Source organism: Castor canadensis, chromosome 6 (genome assembly GCF_047511655.1).
Source record: "Castor canadensis chromosome 6, mCasCan1.hap1v2, whole genome shotgun sequence".
NCBI lineage: Eukaryota > Metazoa > Chordata > Mammalia > Rodentia > Castoridae > Castor > Castor canadensis.
The window spans coordinates 99018194-99046138 of NC_133391.1; the positions used below are offsets into that span (position 1 = coordinate 99018194).

General features: G+C 36.1%; 1 protein-coding gene across 9 annotated transcripts in view; it reads left to right on the top strand.

The window, feature by feature from the left end:
* Positions 1 to 27945, top strand: part of Kiaa0825 (KIAA0825 ortholog) — a 420702-nt gene that overhangs the window by 231061 nt on the left and 161696 nt on the right. Inside the window, exons 22-23 of one of the 9 annotated variants that reach the window (XR_012449105.1) lie at positions 13530 to 15031; positions 17877 to 27908. The exons of 6 other annotated variants lie outside the window; for them this stretch is intronic. Coding sequence is in view for 2 of the 3 variants with exons in the window: in XM_074077076.1 (XP_073933177.1) it covers positions 13530 to 13575 (46 nt within the window). In the remaining variant the exon portion in view is untranslated. Of the gene's footprint in view, positions 1 to 15; positions 5735 to 13529; positions 15240 to 17876; positions 27909 to 27945 lie in introns of those variants that run through there. 2 more of the 9 variants (XM_074077076.1, XM_074077077.1) reach the window with 2 other exon arrangements.

Consider the following 27945-nt stretch of genomic DNA (forward strand, 5'->3'; position numbering starts at 1 on the left):
CTTTCTTGCTTTCAGTCTCACCCACTTCAAAATAAATCCAGACTAGCAAATGAGATGGTGATTGCATTTCAGGAGAGTGCACCAAAGGAACACTCTATTCTTTCATTCATGGCGGATCTCCAGATTACCATTTTGGTATTGTTTTCTTTGAGACTGGAACAAATTTATGTTGCTTCTTTTTTCTTTGCCTTACTTTTTTCCAGAATAATCTTTAAGAATTGTGGTGTTGAAAATAACCTGTGAATACAGGGTACTGCTCTGCTATTTCAACCATCTAAATATATGCATATGAGTTTGGCTTCGAGTTGAGCAAACACAATTAAATACGATGGCAGGAACAGCAGAAGGGGTGGGGGCAGCAGGTTTCTGGCTATCACTTTGGGGCATTTCCAGGTGGGCCATAACCATGCATCTAAGAGGAAACAGAGACTAAGAAACATAGAAAAGAGCCATTGATCTGTGGAGTTGATTGTTTGCTTTTAATAATAATAATAATTATTAAAGTGTCTTTCCCCCATATCAGATGATAGTGTATGCCCTGTGGTGAGTAGAGCAGAAAATATTGTCTCAGGCCTCCAACTGCACACACTGCACTCTCAAGTGACCGTTCTCAGGCAGTGTTACCATTAGCACAATGTTTATAGTTGCTTGTAGCAGTAAATTCCTGGTGCAGCAGCAGGCTGCCAGGTTATGGAGGACTGGATTTAAGGAAAAGGGGAAGCTGATTTTATGAACACACACCTCTCAGCCATTACATATATTACATACGCCATAACATTTAAATCTGGAGTTTTTTCGTGCTCCATCTCCCTACAAAATTCATTTCTTCCCACCTCCACCCAAAGGTCTCAGACTCAATGATGACCCACCATCACTATGTCTTCTTAAACAAGAGTCTCAATTATCCTGAAACCCTACAGCTACATGGCTTTTGTACAGAGACTGCCCAATGTGTGTTTAGGATGTATAAATTTAACACTCTGATTCTCAGAAATTTCTGAAAGGGTTTGGTGTATGAACCAAATAAATTAATAGACATCTATTTTTTATTTTCTGATGGTAACTGTATATGTCTGTCTTCCTTTATGGTATAGAAAGCATTTTCACAAAACATCCTTTGACCCTCACTACAGCTATGTAATGAAATATAGGTACAAGCAAGGTTGCAAAACATCAGATAGGATGCCCAAGGTCACAGACATTAAACCTGTGCATCTGGTACTCCAAAAGGAAGCTTCAGACTCTGTATCTCGTGCTTTATCTGCTGTACCCTACTCTTAGCTCCTCAATAGGTGTTTATTTCCTGCAATAATACTAATGACAGCAAAGGTAACAGAGATAACACTTGCCACATGGCTAGCATAATGTATGTGACTTATGTACATATATTTAATTATAATCCCATAGTAACCTTACAAAGCAGATGTATATTATCACAGGTTTTCTGATAGGGAAACTGAGGTACAGAGTTCCAAGTGGTAGTGCTCAGATTCTGGGTTAAGTCCATCTTGTTAACCATTTCTCTCCAATGTCTCTGTAGAGCTTTGCTTATTTCACTCATTCAACAAACAATTTTGAGCATCCTCTGTGTTAAAGGTATTTATTCAGAAGAAAGCAATAGTTTACTAGGAAATGTCATATACCATCATGTGCTCCATGCTGATCAAGCAGGGACCATATGGGTAATGGTCTTATGAGATTATATCACTTCATGATGTCGTGGCCATCTTAGTTTGTATAAGTATGCTGTATTATGTTTACACTATGACAAAGCAACCTAACAACTCCTTTCTCAGAATGTGTCACTGCCATGAAGCAACATATCCCATGACTGTACTTCAAAGAGTACCTCAGTGCTACTCCACATTTCTAATCCTTCTTGGATTTTCACTTTGTTTGTTTCCTGTCTTCCGATGCTCATATCCTTCTCAGCAACTGACTTGCCACTACCCACTTTACTAGAAAGTTTAAAGCCTCTAATGTGAGTCTCCCAAATTTCCCTCTTGAACTTCAGCTTTGTTTTTGTCATTTCCAATTCCTTATAAAAAGAGAGCTCTCTTCTATTGCAAAACGGAGAGTTAAATTGGCTACTTAGATTGGGGAGGGGCTGAGGACTAAGATGCTTGGACTTTAACCATTAGACTTGAAGGAATCATTAGCAGGTGAAGCAATAGAGTGACAGGAATTCCTTTAGGAACTACATTAGGAGCTATTTTAATGACACCTGAGGTGAAAGGACAGGATAACTAAAAGGAGGGATGCCTATGTTATAGATTATAGTTAGGAACTGAGGAAGAGATTATGTATTACAGATAGAAGACATTCCTAAGAAAGTTAGGGTCTCAGATTACTTCTTTTTGTCTGGGAGCAGTACTGGGGTTTGAACTCAGGCCTGCTAGGCAGATGCTGTGCTTTAGCATTTAAGCCAAGCCCCTAGTCCTTTTTTCAGTTATTTTTCCAATAGGGTCTTGCACTTTTTACCTGGATTAGCCTTGGCACACAATTCTCCTACCTATGCCTTCCATGTAGCTGGGAAGTGTGAGCCGTGTATTTTCACACAAGTACATATAATACTTCCTCTTTGAATACAGCATGGCCTAGGTATCTAGGTATTCTTAAGGTATTTATGTTTTCTCCAGAGAGTGAATGTGTCCACTAATATCCTCCAAGAAGTATATGCCACAATGGGATTAGAGTTGCAAGAAGCTTTTTAGGAGAAATGTACATGAAGGATAGAAAGAAGAAGCATGAGTAAGCAGGGAAAACTTTGACAAAGTTGTTAATCTGATAACTATGAAAGGAGAGGGTGAAGGAGGATTGCAGAGGATTGTCTCAGAGAACAGACAGTTCTAAGGCAGTTTGACAAGGCAAAGGGGCCTGACTCCTTGAGCTATAACCCCCAATATTACAGTATCATGCCCTGCAGGGATGGACTGGCAGCAATAACCTCCACCATGCTCAAATATGAGCTGTAAAGAGCTTAGGAAAAACATGGGGTCTTCACAAATGCCATTGTAGACATAGAAGAAGGACAGCTGAGGCCATCAGTCAGCTGTGCTAACTGCAGGAGGAGATTCAGGTAGTGATTTCTGTGTCTCTCAAGGTAGGGTTAGAAAGACTGACTCTCATATATGGAGAGAGTATATGAGTACACATTATGTAAGTTAACCGTGATGTACTTTAAATAAAGATCTCCATTACTTTGGTGAGAAAACAGACAACCTAAATAAATAAATTAAATGTTATTGACAGAAGTGCAGAATTGGCAACATTTGGATGAAAAGAAGTTATAATAATTTTCTCAAAAGCAGCCATGGGAGGATTTTTTGCCTGTCAGATTGAACCAAAATTCACTTTGTAATGAATTTTCTTCTACCTAATTATGCATTCACATGCTGGCATTTTTGGGTTCTTGCAATGGATCAAAAGCTATTTAAAAACTCACTTGTGTAGAACACATTCTTCATTCTGTGACTATTCTTTAAGTATTGTCCCTATTGAATACAGTTCAGATCCTGGAGCTTCTGTGATGTTTTCCTGTGAAAGGGGTTAGCATCGGCTCCAGCAGAAGTAGCTGTCCTATGCCCATTGATTCAGTTTGCCTGAAGATAAAAAGAGTATTGATCATCACTGATATCTCAGTTTATTTATGTTGCTATATCAACATAAGATGAGCAAATGATCTCTTTGAAGATGTTTTTACTAGGACATACATATGAGAGAAATTTAATGTTTGCTAAATATAATTAAATATTATAATAACAAATTTAAGCAATGACTAGTATTGTTTACTTTATCGGTATATAACATAATATGACTGATTTTTCTGATATACCATAGTATTTTTGTGACATGCTGTATGAACATTGGTTAGAATACATATAGCACGTTTTTATTTTTTGTGCTGGGTGGGGGTACATTGTGACATTCACAAAAGTTCTTACAATGTATCAAGTATCATATAGCACTTTCTTATATTGTAAGTGAAATTCTCACCCTGATGTACCTTGGGAATATAGTTCTAAAACAGGGTTTTTTTTTCCCCCATACATGAGCTTTTTTGAAAATATTTAAAAATCAAAATGTTTTTAGTAACCAGACTATTTATATTAGTATTGAAATTTTACTTTGTATAAAATATAAACAATATATATAGAGATACTACATTATTTCAAATGGTAAAGAAGATAATATGTGAAATATAAAAGACCTTCCCTCCAGATCTTCAATCACACAAGTCCACTCCAGTTGTAACCATTTGAATCTTTTCTTTTTTCTTTTTTAAAAAACATTGTTATTAGCATATATTAGTTGTATAGGGGTGATTTCTTTGTAACATTTCCATACATACTAACACCAAGCCTTGGTTAACTTCACCCCCACCATCATTCTCCCTCACCCCTCTCCCCACTTCTCAAAACAACTTCAACAGGTTCCATTGTATTTTCATATGAATATATAAAGTGCATTAACCATAGTCACCCTCCTTTACCGTCTTCCCTCCTCTTCCTCCTCCTATTAGTACCCATCTCTAAACAGGACCTGTTTTATATTCCTGTCCTTTTTTAAAAATATATATTCATTGTCCTAAGAGTTTTTGTTATGGTAGTTCACACATGAATATACTGTACTTTAATCAGCTTAACCCCCTTCTATTGCTCTCTTTCCCCTTCCTCCCTGCACCTCTATTATTCAAAAGCTTTCAGTGCATTTTGCTGTGCCCTCTCATTTGAAGCATTTCTACTTTTTTTATTTTGGTTCACAAGTCTAAGGGATATGTTACATCACTATTTTTATAAACTTGTCAACTTGAAATTATATTATAATGGCTCTTTGCAATGAAACATACAGAATTTAACTCATACCACCCATTCGTATCCCTTCCTCTTCAAGCTCTTCAGTAAAAATTTTATTTCTTTTATTAGTCAGTTTTATTTGATATGTTATAACTAAGGCAATGTACTATGTCTCCCTCAAAGACAGGATTACTCATCATCTCCTGATCAGGACTAAGAATCCCCTCAGCTAAGAGATACAGTGGGGGACTACAGATGCACAGACCAACTGACAATTCAGAAGTTAAACACTTCCTGATATCTACAAAGGAGAACTCTGTTTGAATGGCTCCTATACATATGTCTAGGTTTATGGCCTCTGCTTGCATTGGCTCAACTCAGCTCAGGACCACCACCAAACTCCTCTCTAGTCCTATAACTCTCAAAACCCCCACGCTTTCCAAAGTCAGAGATCTATAAACTAAGTGCCCTGTGTTAGTGTTCAGCATGTGTCACCTTGTAATGTTCACTAATGTTTTTTGGTGAGTGTAACAACCTAGGAACAAAGATCTCAGGCAATTCCTGCTTGTGGTTTATGTGGTAAAGTACAGCCATGAGAGAATGGGGCTCTTCAGTTCATGAATTTGGCTCCACCCTAAATGATTTTCTTCTGTGTCTAAAACCTTCTGAGTTAAGGAAAGGGTCATCAAGAAATACCTCATCAATTGATTTATTAAAAAATTTATAAAACTATGTTAAGTCACATACATGCTCCTTAGGAGTTAAACAGTGTAGACATTGTACAAAGCAAAAGTACCAATCTTTTACCTTCCTCATCTCCTACCTTATAATCTCACTAATTTGAGGTAACAAATCTGCCTCTTTTTCTTTAATTTTCATTTAAACTTTTATATATTCTTTGAACATTGTCATTATTCTGGATAAAGTTTTTTTTTCTTTTATTATTCATATGTGCATACAAGGCTTGGGTCATTTCGCCCCCCTGCCCCCACCCCCTCCCTTACCACCCACTCCACCCCCTCCCTCTCCCCCCCACCCCCTCAATACCCAGCAGAAACTATTTTGCCCTTATTTCTAATTTTGTTGTAGAGAGAGTATAAGCAATAATAAGAAGGAACAAGTGTTTTTGCTGGTTGAGATAAGGATAGCTATACAGGGCATTGACTCACATTGATTTCCTGTGCATGTGTGTTACCTTCTAGGTTAATTCTTTTTGATCTAACTTTTTCTCTAGTTCCTGGTCCCCTTTTCCTATTGGCCTCAGTTGCTTTTAAGGTATCTGCTTTAGTTTCTCTGCGTTAAGGGCAACAAATGCTAGCTAGTTTTTTAGGTGTCTTACCTACTGGATAAAGTTTTAAATGGAAAAACATCAGGATAAATATTGTGATTTAGAATAATAGATAAAAATAGAATGTTTTAGTTTTCTATATAATGAAAACTTTCTAAAACCACAGAAGTAAGAGACTTAACAATTGACCTGCAAGTTTGTGAATCTCTTATTGTCATATAATTAACACAGATTAATGAATTAAATGTAGTAACAGAGTTGTAGAGTACAAAAATTTGGTCTGGGCTGGCCAGCTGTATAAAGAAGTCAGTAATGGGATTAAGACTTAGTCATGTTATCATTCTCTGGTAAATGGATAGAATTGGAGAACATCATTCTGAGTGAGGTTAGCCTGGCCCAAAAGACCAAAAATCGTATGTTCTCCCTCATATGCAAACATTAGATCAAAGGCAAACACAACAAGGGGATTGGACTTTGAGCACATGATAAAGTGAGAGCACACAAGGGAGGGGTGAGGATAGGTAAGACACCTAAAAAACTAGATAGCATTTGTTGTCCTCAACGCAGAGAAACTTAAGCAGATACCTTAAAAGCAACTGAGGCCAATAGAAGGAGGGGACCAGGAACTAGAGAAAAGGTTAGATCAAGAGGAATTAACCTAGAAGGTAACACACATGCATAGGAAATCAATGTGAATCAACTCCCTGTATAGCTATCTTTATCTCAACTAGCAAAAACCCTTGGTCCTTCCTATTATTGTTTATATTCTGTCTTCAACAAAATTAGAGATAAGGGCAAAATAGTTTCTGCCAGGTAGTGAGGGGGTGAGGGGAGGCGGGAGAAATGACCCAAACATTGTATTTACATATGAATAAAAAAAAAAAGACTTAGTCATTTGCCTGTTACTTGTCTGGAAGGCTCTTCTCACCAGCATTATGACTTCACCATATTTGTTTATCTGGTTAAGTCCAAAGAAAGTGGTAAGCGTCTACTACTCCCTTGCTATAGTCAGAGCTCTAAGGGTTTCAAGATAGTTAAGACTCACTGGAAACAGATAGCTTTGTATAAAGGACAATCCAGACTGTTGGTTTTTTTGTCATACACAGGAAACATTTGCTAGCAGACAAAAAAAAGAAAAGTATTATATAACTCAGAAAATATACTGTGGCACTTATAAGAATACTTCTATCCCATTTTTCAGCCCAGCAAGACTTTGAGTAAATAGATAATGTGACTATTAATTCACTCATCATCAGACATTACTGTGCACAAGCAGATAAAGAGATAAGCCAGCTATGGGCCCTCTGTCAAGGAAGTCAGAATCTAATGGAGATGATAAACTACAAACCACAGTGAGTATAGTTGTAATAAAGGCTCATGTAAGTTACCGAAGAACTACAGGGTAAGAGCAGAAAAAAGAGACAGCTGACTCGAACTGAATACAGAGAGGAGTCAGGACATGTACCAGCATGTAGTCATAGCTGGCCTAAACCAGCCAGGTAGCCAGGGTGAGCAGTAGTGTAGACAGAGTTCAACATAAGTAGTAACACAACATGAGAGCAATAGGGCTGTAGTTTGCATCTAAAATGTCCCCCAATGCCCAGGTGTGGTCCTAGCCTGTGGTGCTTTTGGAAAGTAATGGAACCTTTAGGATGTAGGGCTTTGTGGAAGGAAGTTAGGTCAGAGTGAGTGTGCCCTTGAAGGGGATATTGGGACCCTAGTCCCTTCCTCTCTCTCTCTCTCTTTATTTCCCATCTGCCATGAAGCAAGCAGCTCTGCTCCACCATGCACTCTCCTCCATGCTATAATGCCTCAGCACATGCCCAAAAGCAACAAAGCTAACCTACCATGCCTGAAAACCCTGAAACTGTGAACTAAAATAAACCCTTTTCTTTATGAAGACAGTAAGCTCAGGTATTTTGTCATGGGAACAAAAAGCTGGCAAATAATACAACTAGTGTTTTGTACACGGGCTATTTTGGCTAGAGTAATGTTTTTTCACTGCTTGTTTTTCACATTCAAATCATTGTGTTTGCAACATACCAGCACAGTGAATGAGTGTTAGGCTTCAACAGGACACTGTCCTATTTAGGCTAGTAACTGGAGAATATTGAAAGAGTTAGAGATTCTTTCAAATTCTTGGCTTCATCTGACCCTGAAGGTTCTTAGGCATGTGTAAGCAATTTCAGGGCATGTGTAATTCATAGATCAAATGGCCTTGTAGTTTGTCACTAAAATTCTATTTGCCTTATTTTTATACAACTTTGATGGGATGTGCCTTCATGGGGACACTCTTGGTATGTGATTGATGGCTCTTCAGACAAGATGTGTAGTTTAACAGTGGCCTTGCTCAAGTGCCTGATTTGTTTTGCTCTTCATCACTTTGTGTTCTTGCAGCCTGATCTGGAGTTGCACAGTCTGTTCTTTGGTGCTTGAGTTTGTGTTTGAACAGCCCTAGTTACCTGACAGCAGTGGGAATGCCTGAGAGAACTAGGGATGCTACCACTGCAGTGTGTTTATGTTTGCTGCTCTAAACCAGCTGGTCTGAGATGGCCTCAGACTAAAAGTACAGACCCCAAGAGGTTTCTGAGGAAGACACTAAGTGAAATTGTTTTCCAATTGATTGTTCACTTTCATCTTTTACCCTAGCATCTAACAAGAATTTTAGGACTGAAATTTAACTTCAGCAAAAGTATGTATAGATAGATGTATCTTCATAACCACTCTGGAAATGAGGAATATATGTGTGATGCTAATGTATTTGTTGGAAATAATGTTATTTTTCACAAAGTGAAAGCATCCACAATTTTGCTACAAGGAAGAATATTTGCTTCTCTCACACATTTTATTTAATAATTTCACTTCTTTAAAAGCAAAACAGCACACAATTTGAAAATGAAATTTCCCCAAAGTGTTCAGTTTGCTAATATGTTTTTCATTTTCTTCATTATGCTATAGTGGAATGTTGCCATACTCTGAAATGTGCAATTCATCTCCTGGGAGGAAGCAGATGGTGTGACTAATCTGTCTTTTGGTACAGGATTTACCACGAGAGAAGGAATCTAGGACTGCATGAGATGGGAGACCTGCCTTCAAAGAGCATTGATTTTCTTGTATTAATTTCATCAGTATGATATTTATTTTATTACTTTTAAATATGAAAGCCCTACAAAATTGAAAAAGGTTTTGGCACTTTTTTCTTAGTTTACATCAGAAAAAATTTTATCTAGAAAGTATTTGAGTTATGGTGTTATTCAGCCTTCTGTTACTATAGCAAAATACCTGAGAAAATCAACTTAAAAAGAGAAAGGCTTACTTTGCCTCACAGTTCAGAGGTTTTGGTTCATAGTTGGTTGGCCCGTTTGCTTTTGGGTCAGTGACAAGGCAGTACATCATGGCAGAAGTGTGTGGTGGAGGAAGCCATTCATGTCATGATGTAACAAAAGAGAAAGATGAAGATACCAGGGCCCCACAATCCCTTTTGAGGGAATAACTGCAATGACCTATCTTAGGCTGCTTTGGACTCCCTGGAAATAGATAAAGGAGAATACAAAGGACAGTCTAGACTCTTGTTATTTTATTATACGGAGGAAGCATTTGCAATAGATAGAAGTATTGTATAACCCACAAAATATACTGAGCTGCTTTTAAGAATTCTTCCATCCCATTATTCAGTTCAGCAAGACTCAGTAAATAGTTATGTAACTATTCATTCACTCATCTATCAGACATTATGGGCACAGAAGATAGAGAGAAAAGCCAGACATGGGCCCTGCTGTCACGGAACCCAGAATCTAATGGAAGAGTATAGGTATAATGGAGACTCATGCAAGTGTCGGTGGAACTACAGGGAAAGAGCACAGAGGAGAGAGGGCTGACTCAAACTGAATACAGTGGTGGTGGGGTGGGGGGAGTCAGGACACACACCAGCATGTAAAGATAGCTGGCCTAAACCATTCAGATAGCCAGGGTGAGAGATAGTGTGGACAGAGTTCAACATAGGTAGTAACACAACATGAGAGAGAGCTACAGTTTGGACCTCTCACTAAGACATACCTCCTAATGGCTCTACAACTTCCCAATAGCCTCAATGGCTCCAGACCAAGCCTTTAACACATGGGATTTTGGGGGACATTCAAGATTCAAAGTGTAGCAAGTTATTTCAATTATATTTGCAAGTATTTTCTTTATGGAATACCTCATTGCTGGGAGATGAACTGACCTCTTGATAGGATGTGATTTTAATTTTTTAATTCATGACATGAGCTCTTAATTTTCTCAATTTGTGGTCTAGAAAACATTTGTGTTGAGGGACTTTCTGAAGTCAGAGCTGGTAGAAGCTGAGCAGTGACTCAAGTACAGGGTTTCTGACCTGCTGGTAAAGTTATAAAATATAATATATATGTATAGTATAATAATATAATCAATCTAAGAATTCCAAAGACTGATAAAAATTTTTCCAACTTAATTTGAGATGTCACTTTTCACTGATAGGAGTAAGTACTTTAGTCTTCTAGGTCAGCAAAATAAATATGAGGACTATTCTATAGACCAATGGTACTTAACCATAGCACATTAGGATAATTTGAAAGTGTTTTAAAAAAAAAAGACAAACAATGCCCAGACTTCCCTCTGAGAGAAGGAGAATCAGAATCTCTGGAGTGGAGCAACAATTATTATTTTTTTTAAATTTTGATGTAATCTTAATTTGCAGCTAAGATTTAAATCATTGATATAACAATTGGGATATTTGTTGAAATGATCAAATATTTTGTGCCTAATTAAGTAACCATTGTTGACATTGTTCAGTTAAGTTCTTGAAGGGATCAATATTTTTATCAGCCATTTTCAACCCTCCCAAGTCTTTCTAAAGAACAGAATTACAAATTGAGATTAGTAGATTACTACATATATTTCATTCCATAACGCTTAGCCTCAGGAAATTGGAGCAGTAATGATAGTAAGATCTATCCTTAGACAATGCTATGATCAAATAGAGAAAACTATTTATTTTAATAGTTTTGGTATACATGTAGAAATAGTATTCAGTCTTTACTCAGTCAAGTTCAATATCCATTGTATGGAGACATGGTAGTAGAGATCTGAATAGTGACGGTAGATTATCATGCAATACTCTTCCAATTCAGGTGACTGTTCACCGGTAATGTGCACAGTAATACAATATTGTGGGTCAGAAAATGACAGTTGCTAGAACACAAGGTGAATTTTTTGTTGTTTTTTTATTGGTAGTATTCAGATTGTTGGGATTCCCTCTGCCATTTAAATATGAATTAAACTATGTGCTGTAGATGAATCTAGTGAAAGGGAATGCTAGCTCCAAATCTAGAATGAAGAATAACTGGTATGTATCTTTAAAATGAACTGAGTATTTGTTTAAATTTGATTGATGTTTTGGAAATGCAAAAGTGCTTCAAAAATGAAGCTATATTATAGCTCCTTGAAGGGAAAAAGATTCCTATCTTCTGCAACTTGATTTTCCACTATTTTGCCCTGTACTAGCCTGCATTTTAACTTTAGACCCTGGCTATCCTTTTCAGTTTTGTGTCTCTCTGTCCCCTCTCTAGTTCATACTTTAAGAGACTAGGAAGGGAGTAACATGCTTGTGCTTTAAAAGACTTTTAAATCTCCAACCCAAGGTTGGGGAAAAGTGCTTGCATTGCTGCCTTGTATTCAAGAGAAGTTCTAAGAATGCCCACCACGATTTACATGAATTAATTGAAAGTGAGCAACTTGAAGCAAGGCTTAAAAATTCCCCAATTGGATTAATTACTTATAGATGCTTAAAGCTAAATGACTATCTTGTCATGAACTAGAACCTTCCTACTTCTTCTGAAAAAACATATTGTGTACACAAAAAAATCCGGCATTGTAGAAGTCCTCATGTAGCACAGAGAATTCAGAATTATCACTCCAAAAGTTGATACTGTGAAATATGTCATTGAGGAAAGCTGCTTTGTGTGTATGTGTGTGGTACTGGAGTTTGAATTCAGAGTTTAAACTTAGACTTGATCCATGCTTCCAAGCCCTTTTTGCTCTGGCTATTTTGAAGATAGTCTCTCACTTTTTGCCCTGGCCTGCCTAGATCTCCAGCCTACTGTTTTATGCTTACCACTGCCACTGGAATGACAGGCATGAGCCACCACACCTCACTTTTTTTTTTTGGTTTGGCTGTCCTGGAGCCATGATCCTCCCCATTTCAGCCTCCCAACAAGCTAGGATTACAGGCTTGAGCCACGGGCTCCTAGATGGAAAGCTTTTTTTTTTCTTTTTTAAATGTTATTCTTTAGCTTGGCAAGCGATGACAAAACTACATTCATGTTACTTGAATGCGTCTTTTGTCCAGTTTTACATGCTTTTTGACTTGTCTAGAAAATGACATATGGAGGCTTTCATTAGCTTTAACCAGGTGTGATTTTCTTATGGAAGGTACCCCAGCAGGACTGCCGTTTAAGGCGAATCAACCAGTGAAGCTCAGAAAGCCACAGCCCATCTTCAGATGGTAGCAATGAGCTGAGAGACTCATTAATCAACTGCAGAGTCACAGGTGTGATAGCTTGCCTACAAACTGCCAGCAGACTGTGAAAGTCACATCCGACAGGCTAAACTGTCAAACTAGACCCATCCATAAACATTTTAACACAGCAGAAATCCAACTCTTTTGTCTTTATAGTGTAATTTTGAAATGTTAAATTTCCTCCAGACCAGGTTTGAAATGTTATTTGATGTCATAAAGTTCAAATTTTTAAAAAATAATTAGATGTGGTGTTATTTTCTTTCATAAAAAATTTTATTGGTATCTTTGTCTTTTACTATTTTTGCTACGCTTATTTACTCTCCTTTATTAAAAAAAAAAATCTATCCTCCTATACTACGTGAATAGGCAGAGAATGGAATTTGCCTGTACCAAAGACTTGTCAATAGGGAATCTACTTTTAATATCTGCATTAGCTTGGGTTGTACTGCTCAGAAGGATATCAATTCATAAGGAAATGTCTGTAGAGAATGTTTTAATGGAAGGACCATAATGTAAACTACTTTTTTTTTAACTGAAAGAAATTCTCTACTTCAATTTAACTACAAGCCTTTTGAGGTGTTCTCTTTCTTTTGAACTCTCTAAGTTTTCAAAATTTTGTTCTGTTTTACTTTAGTTTACAAAATTTTGTGCATCACAAAAGAAGTCAAATTAAACTTCAAGTTTAACATGTGTTTTTGCCTGGAGCTTTACAACATTATAGTCAGTCAAATTTTAAATTCATATTGGTTTATATCTCAGGGAAGTTTTCAATGAAATTTAGTACATTATATGTGATAGCCTTAAACAAAGGAGTTACAATCATTAATCCTAATGGTTTGTATTGTTTGCCTTTTGCACAAATGGAAGATAATGGTAACACTGAAATAATTTATGTGTTTTCTCATTATAGTTTCATTTTGTTAATTTTGACACTAATCAAGCAGAGAGGACGCTAAGGATGGTGCAGGCCTAGCCCATGGACTCTCCAGGATCTGGCCTCTCAGACTCATTCAAGAGAAATGCAGAATCCTAGGTCTCACCCAACACCCAGTGTGTGAAAGTATGCATTCCCACAGGCCATGCAACCAATCATTGTGCAGATGAAAATGTGAATAGCACTGGGTTAAAGTGGATGTGAAAACTCTTTTCTTACTAGCCTTTACCTGCTATTTAAATCTCATTGCAGCAAATACCTTTATAACGGCAGTTCTCATATCAAAACTCTATTTAATTGTCCAAATACTTCAGGCCATATCAAATATAATGAATAGCCACTTGGCCATGGAATCAAGACACCTCAATAAAATTGTTTGAAGTGAGTTTGATCTCTTAACACTAGCTAAGTAAACATTAAATATACAAAGGTCAATAGTATTATACCAAAACATCCATTTATTAATGAAATATATGATAATAGTATAGAAAAAGGCAGAGCATTATTTGTTTATTTATTTAGATCAGGCTGGGGTTTGTACTCAGGGTTTCATGCTTGCAAGGCAGATGCTTTACTATTTAGCCACATCTCCAGCCCATTTAGCTCTGGTTATTTTGGAGATGTGGTCTCATGAACTATTTGCCTGGGCTGGCCTCAAACTATAATCTTCCTGATCTCACCTCCTCAAGTAGCTAGAATTACAGGTGTGAGCCACCGGCACCTGGCAAGGTAGGGTATTTTTAAAAGGGTAAGGGACATCCTTGTTTAAAAATCTCATAAGCCATTTTCATACCCGATAAGGCAGTTTTCTGATAAAGTTCTAATGTTCTTCCATGGCCTTGTTTTATTCTTTAATATTTTAGTATTAAAAATAGCAGGACTATTCTTCCAAGTTGCAAGACTTGACTTTATCCATTTTGAGGTTCATTACTTGAATTAAATGCCTTCCTTCATAGCTCATTCTGATTAGGAAATAAAATGAATGAAGTATATAATTTTTTCCTCTTTTTTTAATTGTTTCTCTGTCCATTGGGGAAAATATGAATAAATATTGAGACATTAAATAGACTCTAGAATGTCAAAAAGGAAATAGAAATCACAATTTGTAACCTTAAGGCATGTTCATACCCTAACTCATATTCCTTGTTCTTGCCAAAAGATTGCTAGATTATATGTACAAATTCCATATGATACTCTGATTATGACCCTATATTGACCTTAAATTGATATTGGAGGGCTTCTTTAAAGGAATTAGGGGCAAGGAGACTTTTACAACTAGAAATTAGTAAGAAGTTAATTTGAAACCCATTCCATGATGATTAAATAAAATTAAAGAAACTGACATTTTTGTAATCATGTGTATACTGACAGTCTCCTGGGGATGTTCAATGGGGAGGCATCAGGCTGGTGACTCTTGCACATGGACCTTTGCACAGAGGAAGCCCTCAATAACTACTTGTGTTGATTTGAAAATGGAGGCTCTCCTTAAACTGTTCCATGAAATAGAAAGGGAAGGAAAACTGCCAAACACATTTTATGAAGCCACTATTACACTTATCCCAAAACCAGGCAAAGACACCTCCAAAAAGGAGAACTATAGGCCAATCTCCTTAATGAACATTGATGCAAAAATCCTCAACAAAATAATGGCAAATCGAATTCAGCAACACATCAAAAAGATTATTCACCACGACCAAGTAGGCTTCATCCCAGGGATGCAGGGGTGGTTCAACATACGAAAATCAATAAACGTAATAAACCACATTAACAGAAGCAAAGACAAAAACCACTTGATCATCTCAATAGATGCAGAAAAAGCCTTTGATAAGATCCAACATCATTTCATGATAAAAGCTCTAAGAAAACTAGGAATAGAAGGAAAGTTCCTCAACATTATAAAAGCTATATATGACAAACCTACAGCCAGCATTATACTTAACGGAGAAAAATTAAAACCATTCCCTCTAAAATCAGGAACCAGACAAGGATGCCCACTATCTCCACTCCTATTCAACATAGTACTGGAATTCCTAGCCAGAGCAATTAGGCAAGAAGAAGGAATAAAAGGAATACAAATAGGTAAAGAAACTGTCAAAATATCCCTATTTGCAGACGACATGATCCTATACCTTAAAGACCCAAAAAACTCTACTCAGAAGCTTCTAGACATCATCAATAGCTATAGCAAGGTAGCAGGATATAAAATCAACATAGAAAAATCATTAGCATTTCTATACACTAACAATGAGCAAACGGAAAAAGAATGTATGAAAACAATTCCATTTACAATAGCCTCAAAAAAAATCAAATACCTAGGTGTAAACCTAACAAAAGATGTGAAAGACCTCTACAAGGAAAACTATACACTTCTGAAGAAAGAGATTGAGGAAGACTATAGAAAGTGGAGAGATCTCCCATGCTCATGGATTGGTAGAATCAACATAGTAAAAATGTCTATACTCCCAAAAGTAATCTACATGTTTAATGCAATTCCCATCAAAATTCCAATGACATTCATCAAAGAGATTGAAAAATCTACTGTTAAATTTATATGGAAACACAAGAGGCCACGAATAGCCAAGGCAATACTCAGTATTGCCTTGTATCATAATACCTGACTTCAAACTATATTACAAAGCAATAATAATAAAAACAGCATGGTACTGGCACAAAAACAGACATGAAGACCAGTGGAACAGAATAGAGGATCCAGATATGAAGCCACACAACTATAAGCAACTTATCTTTGACAAAGGAGCTAAAAATATACGATGGAGAAATAGCAGCCTCTTCAACAAAAACTGCTGGGAAAACTGGTTAGCAGTCTGCAAAAAACTGAAACTAGATCCATGTATATCACCCTATACCAAGATTAACTCAAAATGGATCAAGGATCTTAATATCAGACCCCAAACTCTTAAGTTGATACAAGAAAGAGTAGGAAATACTCTGGAGTTAGTAGGTATAGGTAAGAACTTTCTCAATGAAACCCCAGCAGCACAGCAACTAAGAGATAGCATAGATAAATGGGACCTCATAAAACTAAAAAGCTTCTGTTCATCAAAAGAAATGGTCTCTAAACTGAAGAGAACACCCACAGAGTGGGAGAAAATATTTGCCAACTATACATCAGACAAAGGACTGATAACCAGAATATACAGGGAACTTAAAAAACTAAATTCTCCCAAAACTAATGAACCAATAAAGAAATGGGCATGTGAACTAAACAGAACTTTCTCAAAAGAAGAAATTCAGATGGCCAGAAAACACATGAAAAAATGCTCACCATCTCTAGCAATAAAGGAAATGCAAATTAAAACCACACTAAGATTCCACCTCACCCCTGTTAGAATAGCCATCATCAGCAACACCACCAACAACAGGTGTTGGCGAGGATGCGGGGAAAAAGGAACCCTCTTACACTGTTGGTGGGAATGTAGACTAGTACAACCACTCTGGAAAAAAATTTGGAGGCTACTTAAAAAGCTGGACATCGATCTACCATTTGATCCAGCAATACCACTCTTGGGGATATACCCAAAAGACTGTTACTCCAGAGGCACCTGCACATCCATGTTTATTGCGGCACTATTCACAATAGCCAAGTTATGGAAACAGCCAAGATGCCCCAGCACTGACGAATGGATTAAGAAAATGTGGTATCTATACACAATGGAATTTTATGCAGCCATGAAGAAGAACGAAATGTTATCATTCGCTGGTAAATGGATGGAATTGGAGAACATCATTCTGAGTGAGGTTAGCCTGGCTCAAAAGACCAAAAATCGTATGTTCTCCCTCATATGTGGACATTAGATCAAGGGCAAACACAACAAGGGGATTGGTCTATGAGCACATGATAAAAGCGAGAGCACACAAGGGAGGGGTGAGGATAGGTAAGACACCTAAAAAACTAGCTAGCATTTGTTGCCCTTAATGCAGAGAAACTAAAGCAGATACCTTAAAGCAACTGAGGCCAATAGGAAAAGGGGACCAGGAACTAGAGAAAAGGTTAGATTAAAAAGAATTAACCTAGAAGGTAACACCCACGCACAGGAAATCAATGTGAGTCAATGCCCTGTATAGCTATCCTTATCTCAACCAGCAAAACCCCTTGTTCCTTCCTATTATTGCTTATACTCTCTCTACAACAAAATTAGAGATAAGGGCAAAATAGTTTCTGCTGGGTATTGAGGGGGGGAGCGGGAGGGGGTGGAGTGGGTGGTAAGGGAGGGGGTGGGGGCAGGGGGGAGAAATAAACCAAGCCTTGTATGCACATATGAATAATAAAAGAAAAATGAAAAAAAAAAAATGAAAATGGAGGCTCAATAGGAATATACCAGAAAGGGAATAGGAAGAATGAGAATTGTGTACTGAGAATTTGTTCAATTCTCCAAAATGCTATCGAATCTGTAATCCATATTTAACAGAATAAGTTTGACCAAGGAAAGTAAATAGTACTGCATGAAAGATTAGGAAGTAAATAATAAAATAATGGTAAAGGTTAAAATTGCAATGAAAAGGCCTGTTTGAAACTATCATTTACATATAGAATTCTATGCTCATATTAGTTGCAAAACATTTGTTTCAAAAAATCCTATGAGGGCCAGGCATGTTGACACACACCTATAATCCCAGATATGCAAGGGGTGTAGGTGGTCTGAGTCTGGCCCTGGGAAGAAAAGCTCAAGACTCTATCCAAAAAATGAGTAAAGCAAAAAAAGTGTTGAGGACATGGCTCAAGTAGTAAAGCACCTGCCTGGTAAGTACAAGGCTCTGAGTCCAACCCCCGGTATTGCCAGAAAAATAAAATTTCTCCCCAACCCCTTTGCTGCCAATAAATACTCTTTAGCAACTATTCTCTTGTCAAGACTAGAAAAAAGAGCAGCCATGTCATAGTCTCATTTTCAGGTGAAATGTGTATCTGAAATAGCTTTATTTTAATGGAAATATGTATAAAAAGATGTCACTGGAATCATTGAAAAGTATGCCTTGAAGTAAGTCTAATTGTAATTAATTTTTTCTCTAAATTGTTAGTGGCTAATAATTTTTGTTATTCTTTAGTTTAGTAATTAATTGTACACCTCCTCCCAAAATCATATGGAAGTGTTCCCTTTGTTATAATAAAAAGTCTGAGAATTGCATTTTAATACATCCAGAATCCTACTAGTTAAGTGTTAATGAAATTAACAATAAAGAGGTATAATAATTTCTACTGGGATAATTACATGGGCAATTTAACAGTAGATTTGGATAAGACTAGAAGCATTTGTGTGATGTACAGTTGAACCTCTGTAAATGGTATGTAGGAAATCAAAGACTGTCTCATTGTCTTTTGGATACAAAGGGATCTTTAAAATGTTAAGTGGAAGCATTTTTTAAAGATAAAATCTCTCTATCATTATTCTAATAAATAGCTCTTTAAAAATATTTGACTAATTGTTTTTCCATGACTTCATTGTCCTTTTGCATTTTTAAAATATGGAATTTGACGTAACTTTAGATCCTTACAGCAAAGTTAATAATCCAGTCTGCTTGTTGTTTACTTTGTTCAATTAAAATGAGAGAATAAACTGCAGCTTCTCTCAAATGACTAGATTTGGGGCAGTTTGAACTTGATTTGTACTCTGGAGATAATTTCCACACAAGAATATTCTTAACTATCCATTGATAATGAATTCAAAAGTGTGAAGAAATAGTTTTCATAGGGGAAGAAAATAGAACCTCATGCATTTAGAGCACTTATTATTTGCCTGGAAATACACTGGGCATTTTTACACAAACTTTTAATCCTTAAAACTATAAAACACTTGCCACATTCTTAATTATAAAGATGAAAAAATAGATTCCATGAAAGTAAGAATTTTCAATGTCACATAGCTTCTACATAGCCAAACTAGGATTTAAGTTCAAGGATAGCGGGTGGCCCTAACACCCATATTCTTTTCACTATGGACTGCTTACAAAATATAAGTTGTAATGACACATGATATGGATATCTCACTTTCTGTGAACATGCATGCAACAAATTTATGTTATTTTTAAAAACCTTATTATACAATGTAATAGATAATAATACAAGACATAAATGTACCACCTTATAAAGCATGATAAAGCAAGCATTCACTTAACTGCCACTGACCTGTGCCCAGAAGAGAACATTGACATCACCCCCATCTCCCTTCTCCTATAAGATCACCACTGTCTCTACTTCTGATACTGTGGTATAGTTTTTTTTTTATTGTGGTTAAATATAACTTAATGTAAAATTTGTCATTTGACCATCTTACCTGTTCAGTCCAGTGGCATTAAATGCAATTACATTCTTAAAAAAAATCATTATTCCTATCCCTCGCTAGACTTTTTCATCTCCCCAAACTAAAAGTCTGTTTCCATTGAACAGTAACTCCTCACTCCTCTCTTCTCCTAGCCCCTGGCAACCACCCTTCTACTTTCCGTCACTATGAGTCTGACTAGTCTAGGTGTCTTCTATAACAGTAATCATACAATATTCTCTGTGATGAGCTTATTTCACTTAACATAAAGTCTTCAAGGTCATCCATGTTGTAGTGTTATCAAAATTTCCTTCCTTTTGAAAGTCAATCAATTTTCTACGGTGTATGTGTACCACATTTTGTTCATTCATGTATCCATCAATGTACAACTTGTACAACCTGATTTCTTCAATCTTTTGGCTTTTATGAATAATACTGCCATGAACATGGCTGTAAAAATATCTCTTCCCATCCTTGCTTTCAGCCCTTTGGGATATATACCCAGGAGTAGAATTGCTAGATCATATGCCTAATTTTGGGGGGAAAATGCCACATTGCTTTCCAAAGCAAAACTTATATAAAATATAACTGTCTTATATTCCTGTCCACAATGTACAAGAGTTCCAATTTCTCCACATCCTGCCAACAATTGTTATTTCCTGTGGGGTTATTTGTAGAATTGCTTTTTTGAAAACTACATAAAGTCACACATATTTTCCTTTTATTCTGGCTTCTTTTGATTCATCCATGAAGTTGAATGTAGGTGCACTTGTACATTTTTACTACTGGATAGAATTCCATTGTATGTCTATATCCAGTGTATTATCCATTCCACTATTGATGAACTTTGGATTTTTTTCTAGCTTTAGTTATTATGAATAATGTTGCTGGGAACATTCATGTATGTGAATCTTGGCATGTGTGTGTAAAATTTGTTTAGTATATACCTAGAAGTAGGATATGCTTCTGGTAGAACATATGTTGGGTTATAGACTATATGTATGTTATGTTCAGCTATAGACCAGGCCAAGCTATTTTCCAAAATCTACATTTCTGCTCAAAGTACAGACATTCTCATTGCATCAAGTCTTAAATTACATCATCACATTGTTACTAAAACAGATGTGACTTTCTTCACTCTGCCATAGATTATTACTGATATTATTGAACATTTTTCATATATTCATTAAGTGCCGTTAAGAGTCCTGTTTATATTTCTCTATTGATTTTTTGGTCTTTATTGACTTGCGTTTAAAAACATAGCTAAAAAGATGATGGATGGATAAATGGATGAATAACACAAAACCTTTTTTGGAGATGTCTTCTATTCTCTGACTTACCTTTTCACTTTCTTAATATCTTAGTAAATAGAAGTTTCTAATGTTAATATAGTAAAGATTTATACAGCAATTTTCCTTTCTGGATGGCAGTTCTTGTGCCCTTTTAAATGAACCTTTTCATACTCTAAAACCATGAAGACATATAAATTATCTGTCAGTATATTCAAGAACTATTGAGAATATGATTGAATCAAATTTGTAGAAAACTTTGAAGATAATTTTGATCTTCATAATATTAAGTCTTCTAAGCCACAAACATGGTATATCTCTCCATGGGTCTTCAAGTTTTTCTTAATGTTCTAATTATGTTGAGTAGAGATATTTTGACCATCTTGCATCAGCATTTACTATTAAGTGTTTGACATATTTGTTATTACTTTAAATGGTACATAGATTTTAATGTTGTTTTTGTCGATGTATACAAATAAAATGATTGGTTTTGGGGAGGTTGGTGGTACTGAGGCTTGAACTCAGGACTTTGCACTTACTAGGAAGGTGCTCTACCACTTGTTCCACACTTCCAGCCCTTTTTTTGCTTTTGTTATTTCTTTTTAATAGGGTCTCAGGCTTTTTGCCTGGGCATAGCCTTAGACCACAACTTGCCCAATCCCTGCCTCCTAAGTAACTGGGATTACAGGGTAAAGATTGTTAATACTGAGTACAGCAATTTTGCTAAACTCATATATTCTAATAATTTTATCTTAAAACTTTTTTTACATTTTCTATTAAAATAATTATATAATTGAAAACGATATCTTAATTTCTTCATTTTCTATTACTACTTTTTTTTATGTTTTTGCTCTGGTTTTGTTTTATTGTCATATTATTGTTGTACTGGGGGTACATTGTGACATTTACAAAAGTGTTTACAATATATCGTAGTTGAATTTACCCTTCCATCATTCTCCTTTCTCCCCTTTTCCCCATTCATAGAATAGTTTCAAGAGGTACCATTTTTCCATTTTCGTATGTGAGTACGTAACATTTCCACCGTACTCACCCTCCTACACCCTTTCCTTCTATCTTCTCCCCCTTCCACTGGTACCAACCTCCAGACAAGACCTGTTTTTTCTTCTTGTCCTTCACTTTTGAAAAAAGACATTTTTAAGATAAATATTTAGATGTTATTCGAAAAACAAAATATACAAAGATAGCTGCTAGAAAATGCTAACTGATTTTCAATTCCTTTCTTCCATTAATGATGATACTATTTTCCTAGCTAAGATCTAGGGACTAAGTCCTCCACACTCCCTTGAACCTTCATAGATACCGCAAATGATTACTTCTGTTATTCAGATTCAATAAGAACATACAGTGGACTTGATGATGATAATGACAACAATGATGGATGCATGGTGATGGAAGGTGATGGAGGAGCTAATGTTGGTGATGATGCTGGAATAGTCAATTTGCAGAAACTTCACATAGATGTAGAGGTGCTGTCCCGATGTAAGGCAGAAAATGTACTGGTCTCATTGGGATCTGAGATGGAGAATATTCGCAAGCACTTACATAGGAATTTATGCAAGACTATTTAAAATTAAAATATGGAGCTTTACATTTTTAAAACTGTTTACATAATATATTAGTAGAAATGTTTTCTAGATCTCTGCAAATTTACCATTTATTAAAATAATATTTTCTATATTACTATAAGCAGATATTATCATTTTTTGTTTAAAACTTTTATTTATTCAAGCTGAATATCATTGACAGGTTTTCCCTCAACAACACAGAGAATATCTTTGGGAGAAAGAACATCACACTAAAATATCAGGGGGCCCATAAGTAGATTTATGCTTAGAAAGACTGGAAAGAAAATATGAGATCTGTGTAGATGGTGTTCTTTTTCCTAATTAATTAATTAATACATCTCAAGCTGCTCTCAGTCTCAATACTAGGCTATACAGTGCATTGGTGAATTTTGCAAACTAAAATCTTTTGCTATATTTTACTTTTTCTCCACTCTAAACTGACTCCATTAAGGAGCTTAACTGATGTTTATACTTGATACTCCAAGTTAGGCAGCTATAACTCTATATGCCTTTTAGAATAGCTAAAGGTCAATAATACGTATGCATCAGGAGCCTTTTCACATGATGTCAGGGTAATTAATATATTGTATTTCATTGCAGTCTTAGTAACCTAACCATTCAGACTGTTTTGTACTTTTACCATGAACTTAAAACGACATAAGAAAAGGCACTCAGGTGCCCTGAATTGTGCAAAACATAAAATGTGTATGAATGTTTACATGAACATTTTATTGGTGGACCAAATTTGTCTGTAAAAGATAATCGTAGAAACAGGCTAAGAATATGTCAAATATTAAAATCATTATTTAATTCAACCAAAGATTTTTTTTATGGTATCAAGCAAAATCTGCAAGGTGTTTATCAGTTTACACAAGTAAACTCAGACATTCTTAAAAAATACATTCTTTGAAGAGACATGGTTCCTTAAAAAATGATCAAAGAAACTAATGCTGGTAGGTTAGGAATTTTTTTAAGGTTGATTTAAAATTTTTAAGGTTGGATTAGTAATTCTGAATAAATAGCTGGCCCACTTTGTATAAAGGGGACAAGTTATGCTCTGCTGCCAAATTACATCGCCATGCTAAATGAAATTCAGTATTTTCCTTCAATTTCATAAGGTTTATGTTTGCACTCAAGAACTCTTGGGCCAAACCTATGGAGCTGGCATATAGTTTTGACTCTGTATGAAAAATGCATTGCAAGTGGTTCCATGGATTTGGGGACAGCACAGTCATCTCCCAAGCCCCTGTTGAGACATCTGGTTTAATGATGATGGAAAAGAAATGCTTGCTGAAGAAATGTACAAGAGAACGCATTCAGAATAAAAGTGTTGAAATAAGGAATCAAACATTCAATATAATTCAATTCACCTTTGATTTCTTGAAAATATGTTTTTACATCTTGTTTTATTAGAGAAATGTAACAATCGCCCCATGAATCAATGTCAAAAATCTTCTTTTTAAAAAAATTGTGATTTTTTTTTTTTGGTAGGTTTGAACTCGGGGCCTTGCACTTGCTAGGCAGGCACTCTACCACTTGAGCCACTCTACCAATCCTTAAAAATTCTATTTTTAATTGGCATAATAATTGTGTATATTTTGGAGAACAGCAATTTTTTTTTTTATTTTTTAGTAGAACTGGGGTTTGAACTCAAGGCCTTGTGTTTGTAGGCAGGTGCTTTACCACTTTAGCCATGCTTCCAGCCCATTTTACCTCAGGTAGTTTTCAAATTGAGTCTCGCATTTGAGCCCTGGCCTGCCTAGACTGCAATCTTTCTATCTATATTTGTGGAGTAGTTAGGATTAAAGGCTTTAGCCACCACTACTGATGACATTTTTATCTATAATTATAGAACATCCAATCAGATAATTAGCATATCTGTCACTTTATCAATTCATCATTTTGTGTGAAAAGATTATTAAAATGTATCTTAGCAATTTTCGAAATATATTAACTATGGTCACTATGCAGATAAAATTTGTTCCTCTAATCCAGCTGAAACTTTTTTTTGTGTGGTACTGGGGTTTGAACTCAGGGCCTGCACCTTTAGCCACTCCACTAGCCCGCTTTAAGGATATTTTTTGTTTTTTTCTGAGATAGGGTCTCATGGCACTGCTCGCCTGGGCTGGCTTCAAAACCTTGATCCTCCTGATCTCTGCCTCCTGAGTAGCTAGGGTTACAGGTGTGAGCCAGCCAACTGAAACCTATTTTTTTTCTTTTTCCTTTGGTCCTGGGGCGTGAACTCAGGGCTTTCACCTTGAGCCACTCCACCAGTTCTATTTTTGTGAAGTTTTTTTCAAAATAGGATCTCGGATAGTATTTGCCCAGGCTGGCTTCAAACCATGATCCTCCTGATTTTTGCCTCCTGAGTAGCTAAGACTTCAGGCCTGAGCCACCAGCACCTGGTCCAACTGAAACTTTTTACTCTGATCAACATCATCCCTTTGCCATTCCTCCACTCCCTTATCCTCTGCTCTCCTCAGCCTTTGGAACCAACATCCTATGAGATCAACTTTTAACCTTCCACATATGAGTGAAATATGTGGTACTTGTTTTTCTGTACCTTGCTTCTTTTACTTAGCTAAATGTTCTCCAGTTTCATCCATGTTTTACAAATGACAGAATTTCCTTCTTTTTTAAAGGTTGTACAGCATTTATTGCATTGTGTATATGTGTGTGTGTGTTTGTACACACCTCATTTTCTTCACTCATCTACTGGTGAACATTCAGATCACTTCCACATTTTAGCTATTGTGAGTAATGCTGAAATGAAGGTGGTTGCACTGATAATTGTCTTTGACATAAAAATTTAAATTCCTTTGGATAGATACCCAGAAGTGGGGTTGCACAATCACATGATAGTTCTATCTTAGTATTTTGAGGAACCTCCATGCTATTTCAATAATAGCCATTCTAATTTATATTCCTATTAACATTGTAGAAGGATCCCCTTTTCTCCACATCCTTACCAACACTTGTTATCATTCATCTCTTTGATAATAGTTATTCTATCATGCTTGTGGTGATATAACATTGTGGATTTGATTGACATTTTTCTGATGACTACATTTGTTGAGCATCTTTTCTTGTATCTGTTGACCATTTGTGCCTCCCTTTTCAGAAGTATCTGTTCAGATCATTTGCCCATTTTTAGTAGAGTTATTTATTTCCTTGCCATTTAGATGTGTTCCTTATATATTTTGGATATTAGTCCTTTAGCAGATGCATGGTTTGGAAATATTAGAAAGTTGCTTTCAATCAGCCACAAAATCACAAATATCAAAGATGTAAAATCTTCCTCAGTTTTTAACAGCTCATAATACTAAAAGTTATCCAGGGGAAAATATCTGTAAGAATTAAAGTGCTTTAGTCATAAGAGGCACTGTTAAGATACCTAGTCATTTTTAGCAACTAGTATATTATCCTCTAGTTAATAGAATTCTCTAGTTTTCCCAAGATAATTATAGTAAGCTACTGAGTTTAAAAGGAAATGCTACATATGTATATCTATAAACAATTTTTTCCAGGATGGTACAAAACGAGTTCTGTTTTAACAGTGCTTTTATGAAAAAGAATACTTTTAAGAAAAAGACAAATATATAAGAATATGATTACAAATATCTGTTGAATTACACAGTTTGACGTCTTTATGTATTTGACAGCATGTGACAATTCGAATGACATTTATTTATTTAAAACTGTAAAAAGTGAGAAGGTTGTTATAGTCTTGTTAATGATTATAATAAACTGAAGGATTTTTCTCATATTTTATGCATGTAGTAAACCTATTAGATTAACCTATATAGACATATAGACATATATATGTGCAGTAAGTAATGAAGAGACATGAGGGCCTGATATTTTACCTTATAACTTAAGCAATCAAAATCAAATTAAAATAATTAGTTTTTACATAAAATAAGATTTTTTCACATAATTGACATTTAGATAACTATCTGATCAAGGTTTTTCATGACTGTCATGAAAAACCCAAATACCTAGGTTCCTGGTTTATGCAACCAAACACAAGTTGATTTTCTTCCCAAATTTGGGAGCCCACCAACAAGCCATGCAGCCCACGTGCATAGACCAGGAACCTAGGTGTTATAATGAACCCTTCTCCCTTCAGGTCCCCATTTGCAGTCCATCATATATCTGGTTAGTCTCTGAAACCACTCCACTTCTGTTTTTGTTTTTACCATCTTTGTCTAGTACATTATCATTTCCTGTGGAGATAATTTCCGTAGTTCTTATTGTCTTCTTTTTATCAACTCTGCTATTAGGTCTCTGCAAAAGCAAATCTAATTGTTACCCAGTTGCTTTAAAATTCTTTAAATACACTTGGAATAAAATCCCAACCCTAACCCTGGCCTAGAAACTCCTGTATAAGCTGCCTGCCTGTAACTCCAGTCCCATGTCATTCCTCACTCATCACTTATGCTCCAGCCTGTTATGCTTCTTTCAGGTCTAGAAATGCCCTGTCTCTTTCACACTTTGGGGACTATGAATGTTCCTGGCATCTAGAATTGTACTCATATACCCCAACTTTTCCCGTTAAATTCTGATCAATTTTAACAATAATTCACTGCTAAATTAAATATATGTAATAAAAACCAACTCATTCCCAAATTTAATCATATTTTATTCAGTTCCTCAAATTTCTTTGCCTTCTCTTGCTGACAAGCTTTTCCCCTTAAAACACCTTTCACATGGCCGTTTCTCGTTCTATACAAACCCTCACTGGCTCCTTCACATAGCTAAATTCCATCCATTCTCTTGATCTCAGCTTCAGCTTCACTTTCTGTAGGGAACATTAATTTAGTCTGGATTAGTTAACCCTGAAATGCACTCCATTTACCCTCACTGAACTGCAATTCAGGGTGCAATGAGCTGTCTGCATAGCAGAAGTAAAGCCTGGTAGTAGAGGAAGTAAAGGACTTTAGAAGCACTGAGAAGGACTTGGAGAGGCAGGAATAAGACATGTAGTGGAGAGGAGGCCTCTGTGAGATCATGGAGGGGAGGAGCCATGGGTGGTGAAGTGCTTTAAGGTTCAGGAAAACTAAATGAAGAATGTTTTAGTGGGTAAGCATGGGTGGAAGGACCAACATGACTGGGTTTTTATTTTGTCACTGATAATCATATTGAAGATATGTTGAATACTTTCAACTTTTCCAAAGTGTTTATAAGTGAAGCCATACATGTAGTATAAAAATCTCAAGGTTAAGACTCCTCCCCCATGGTT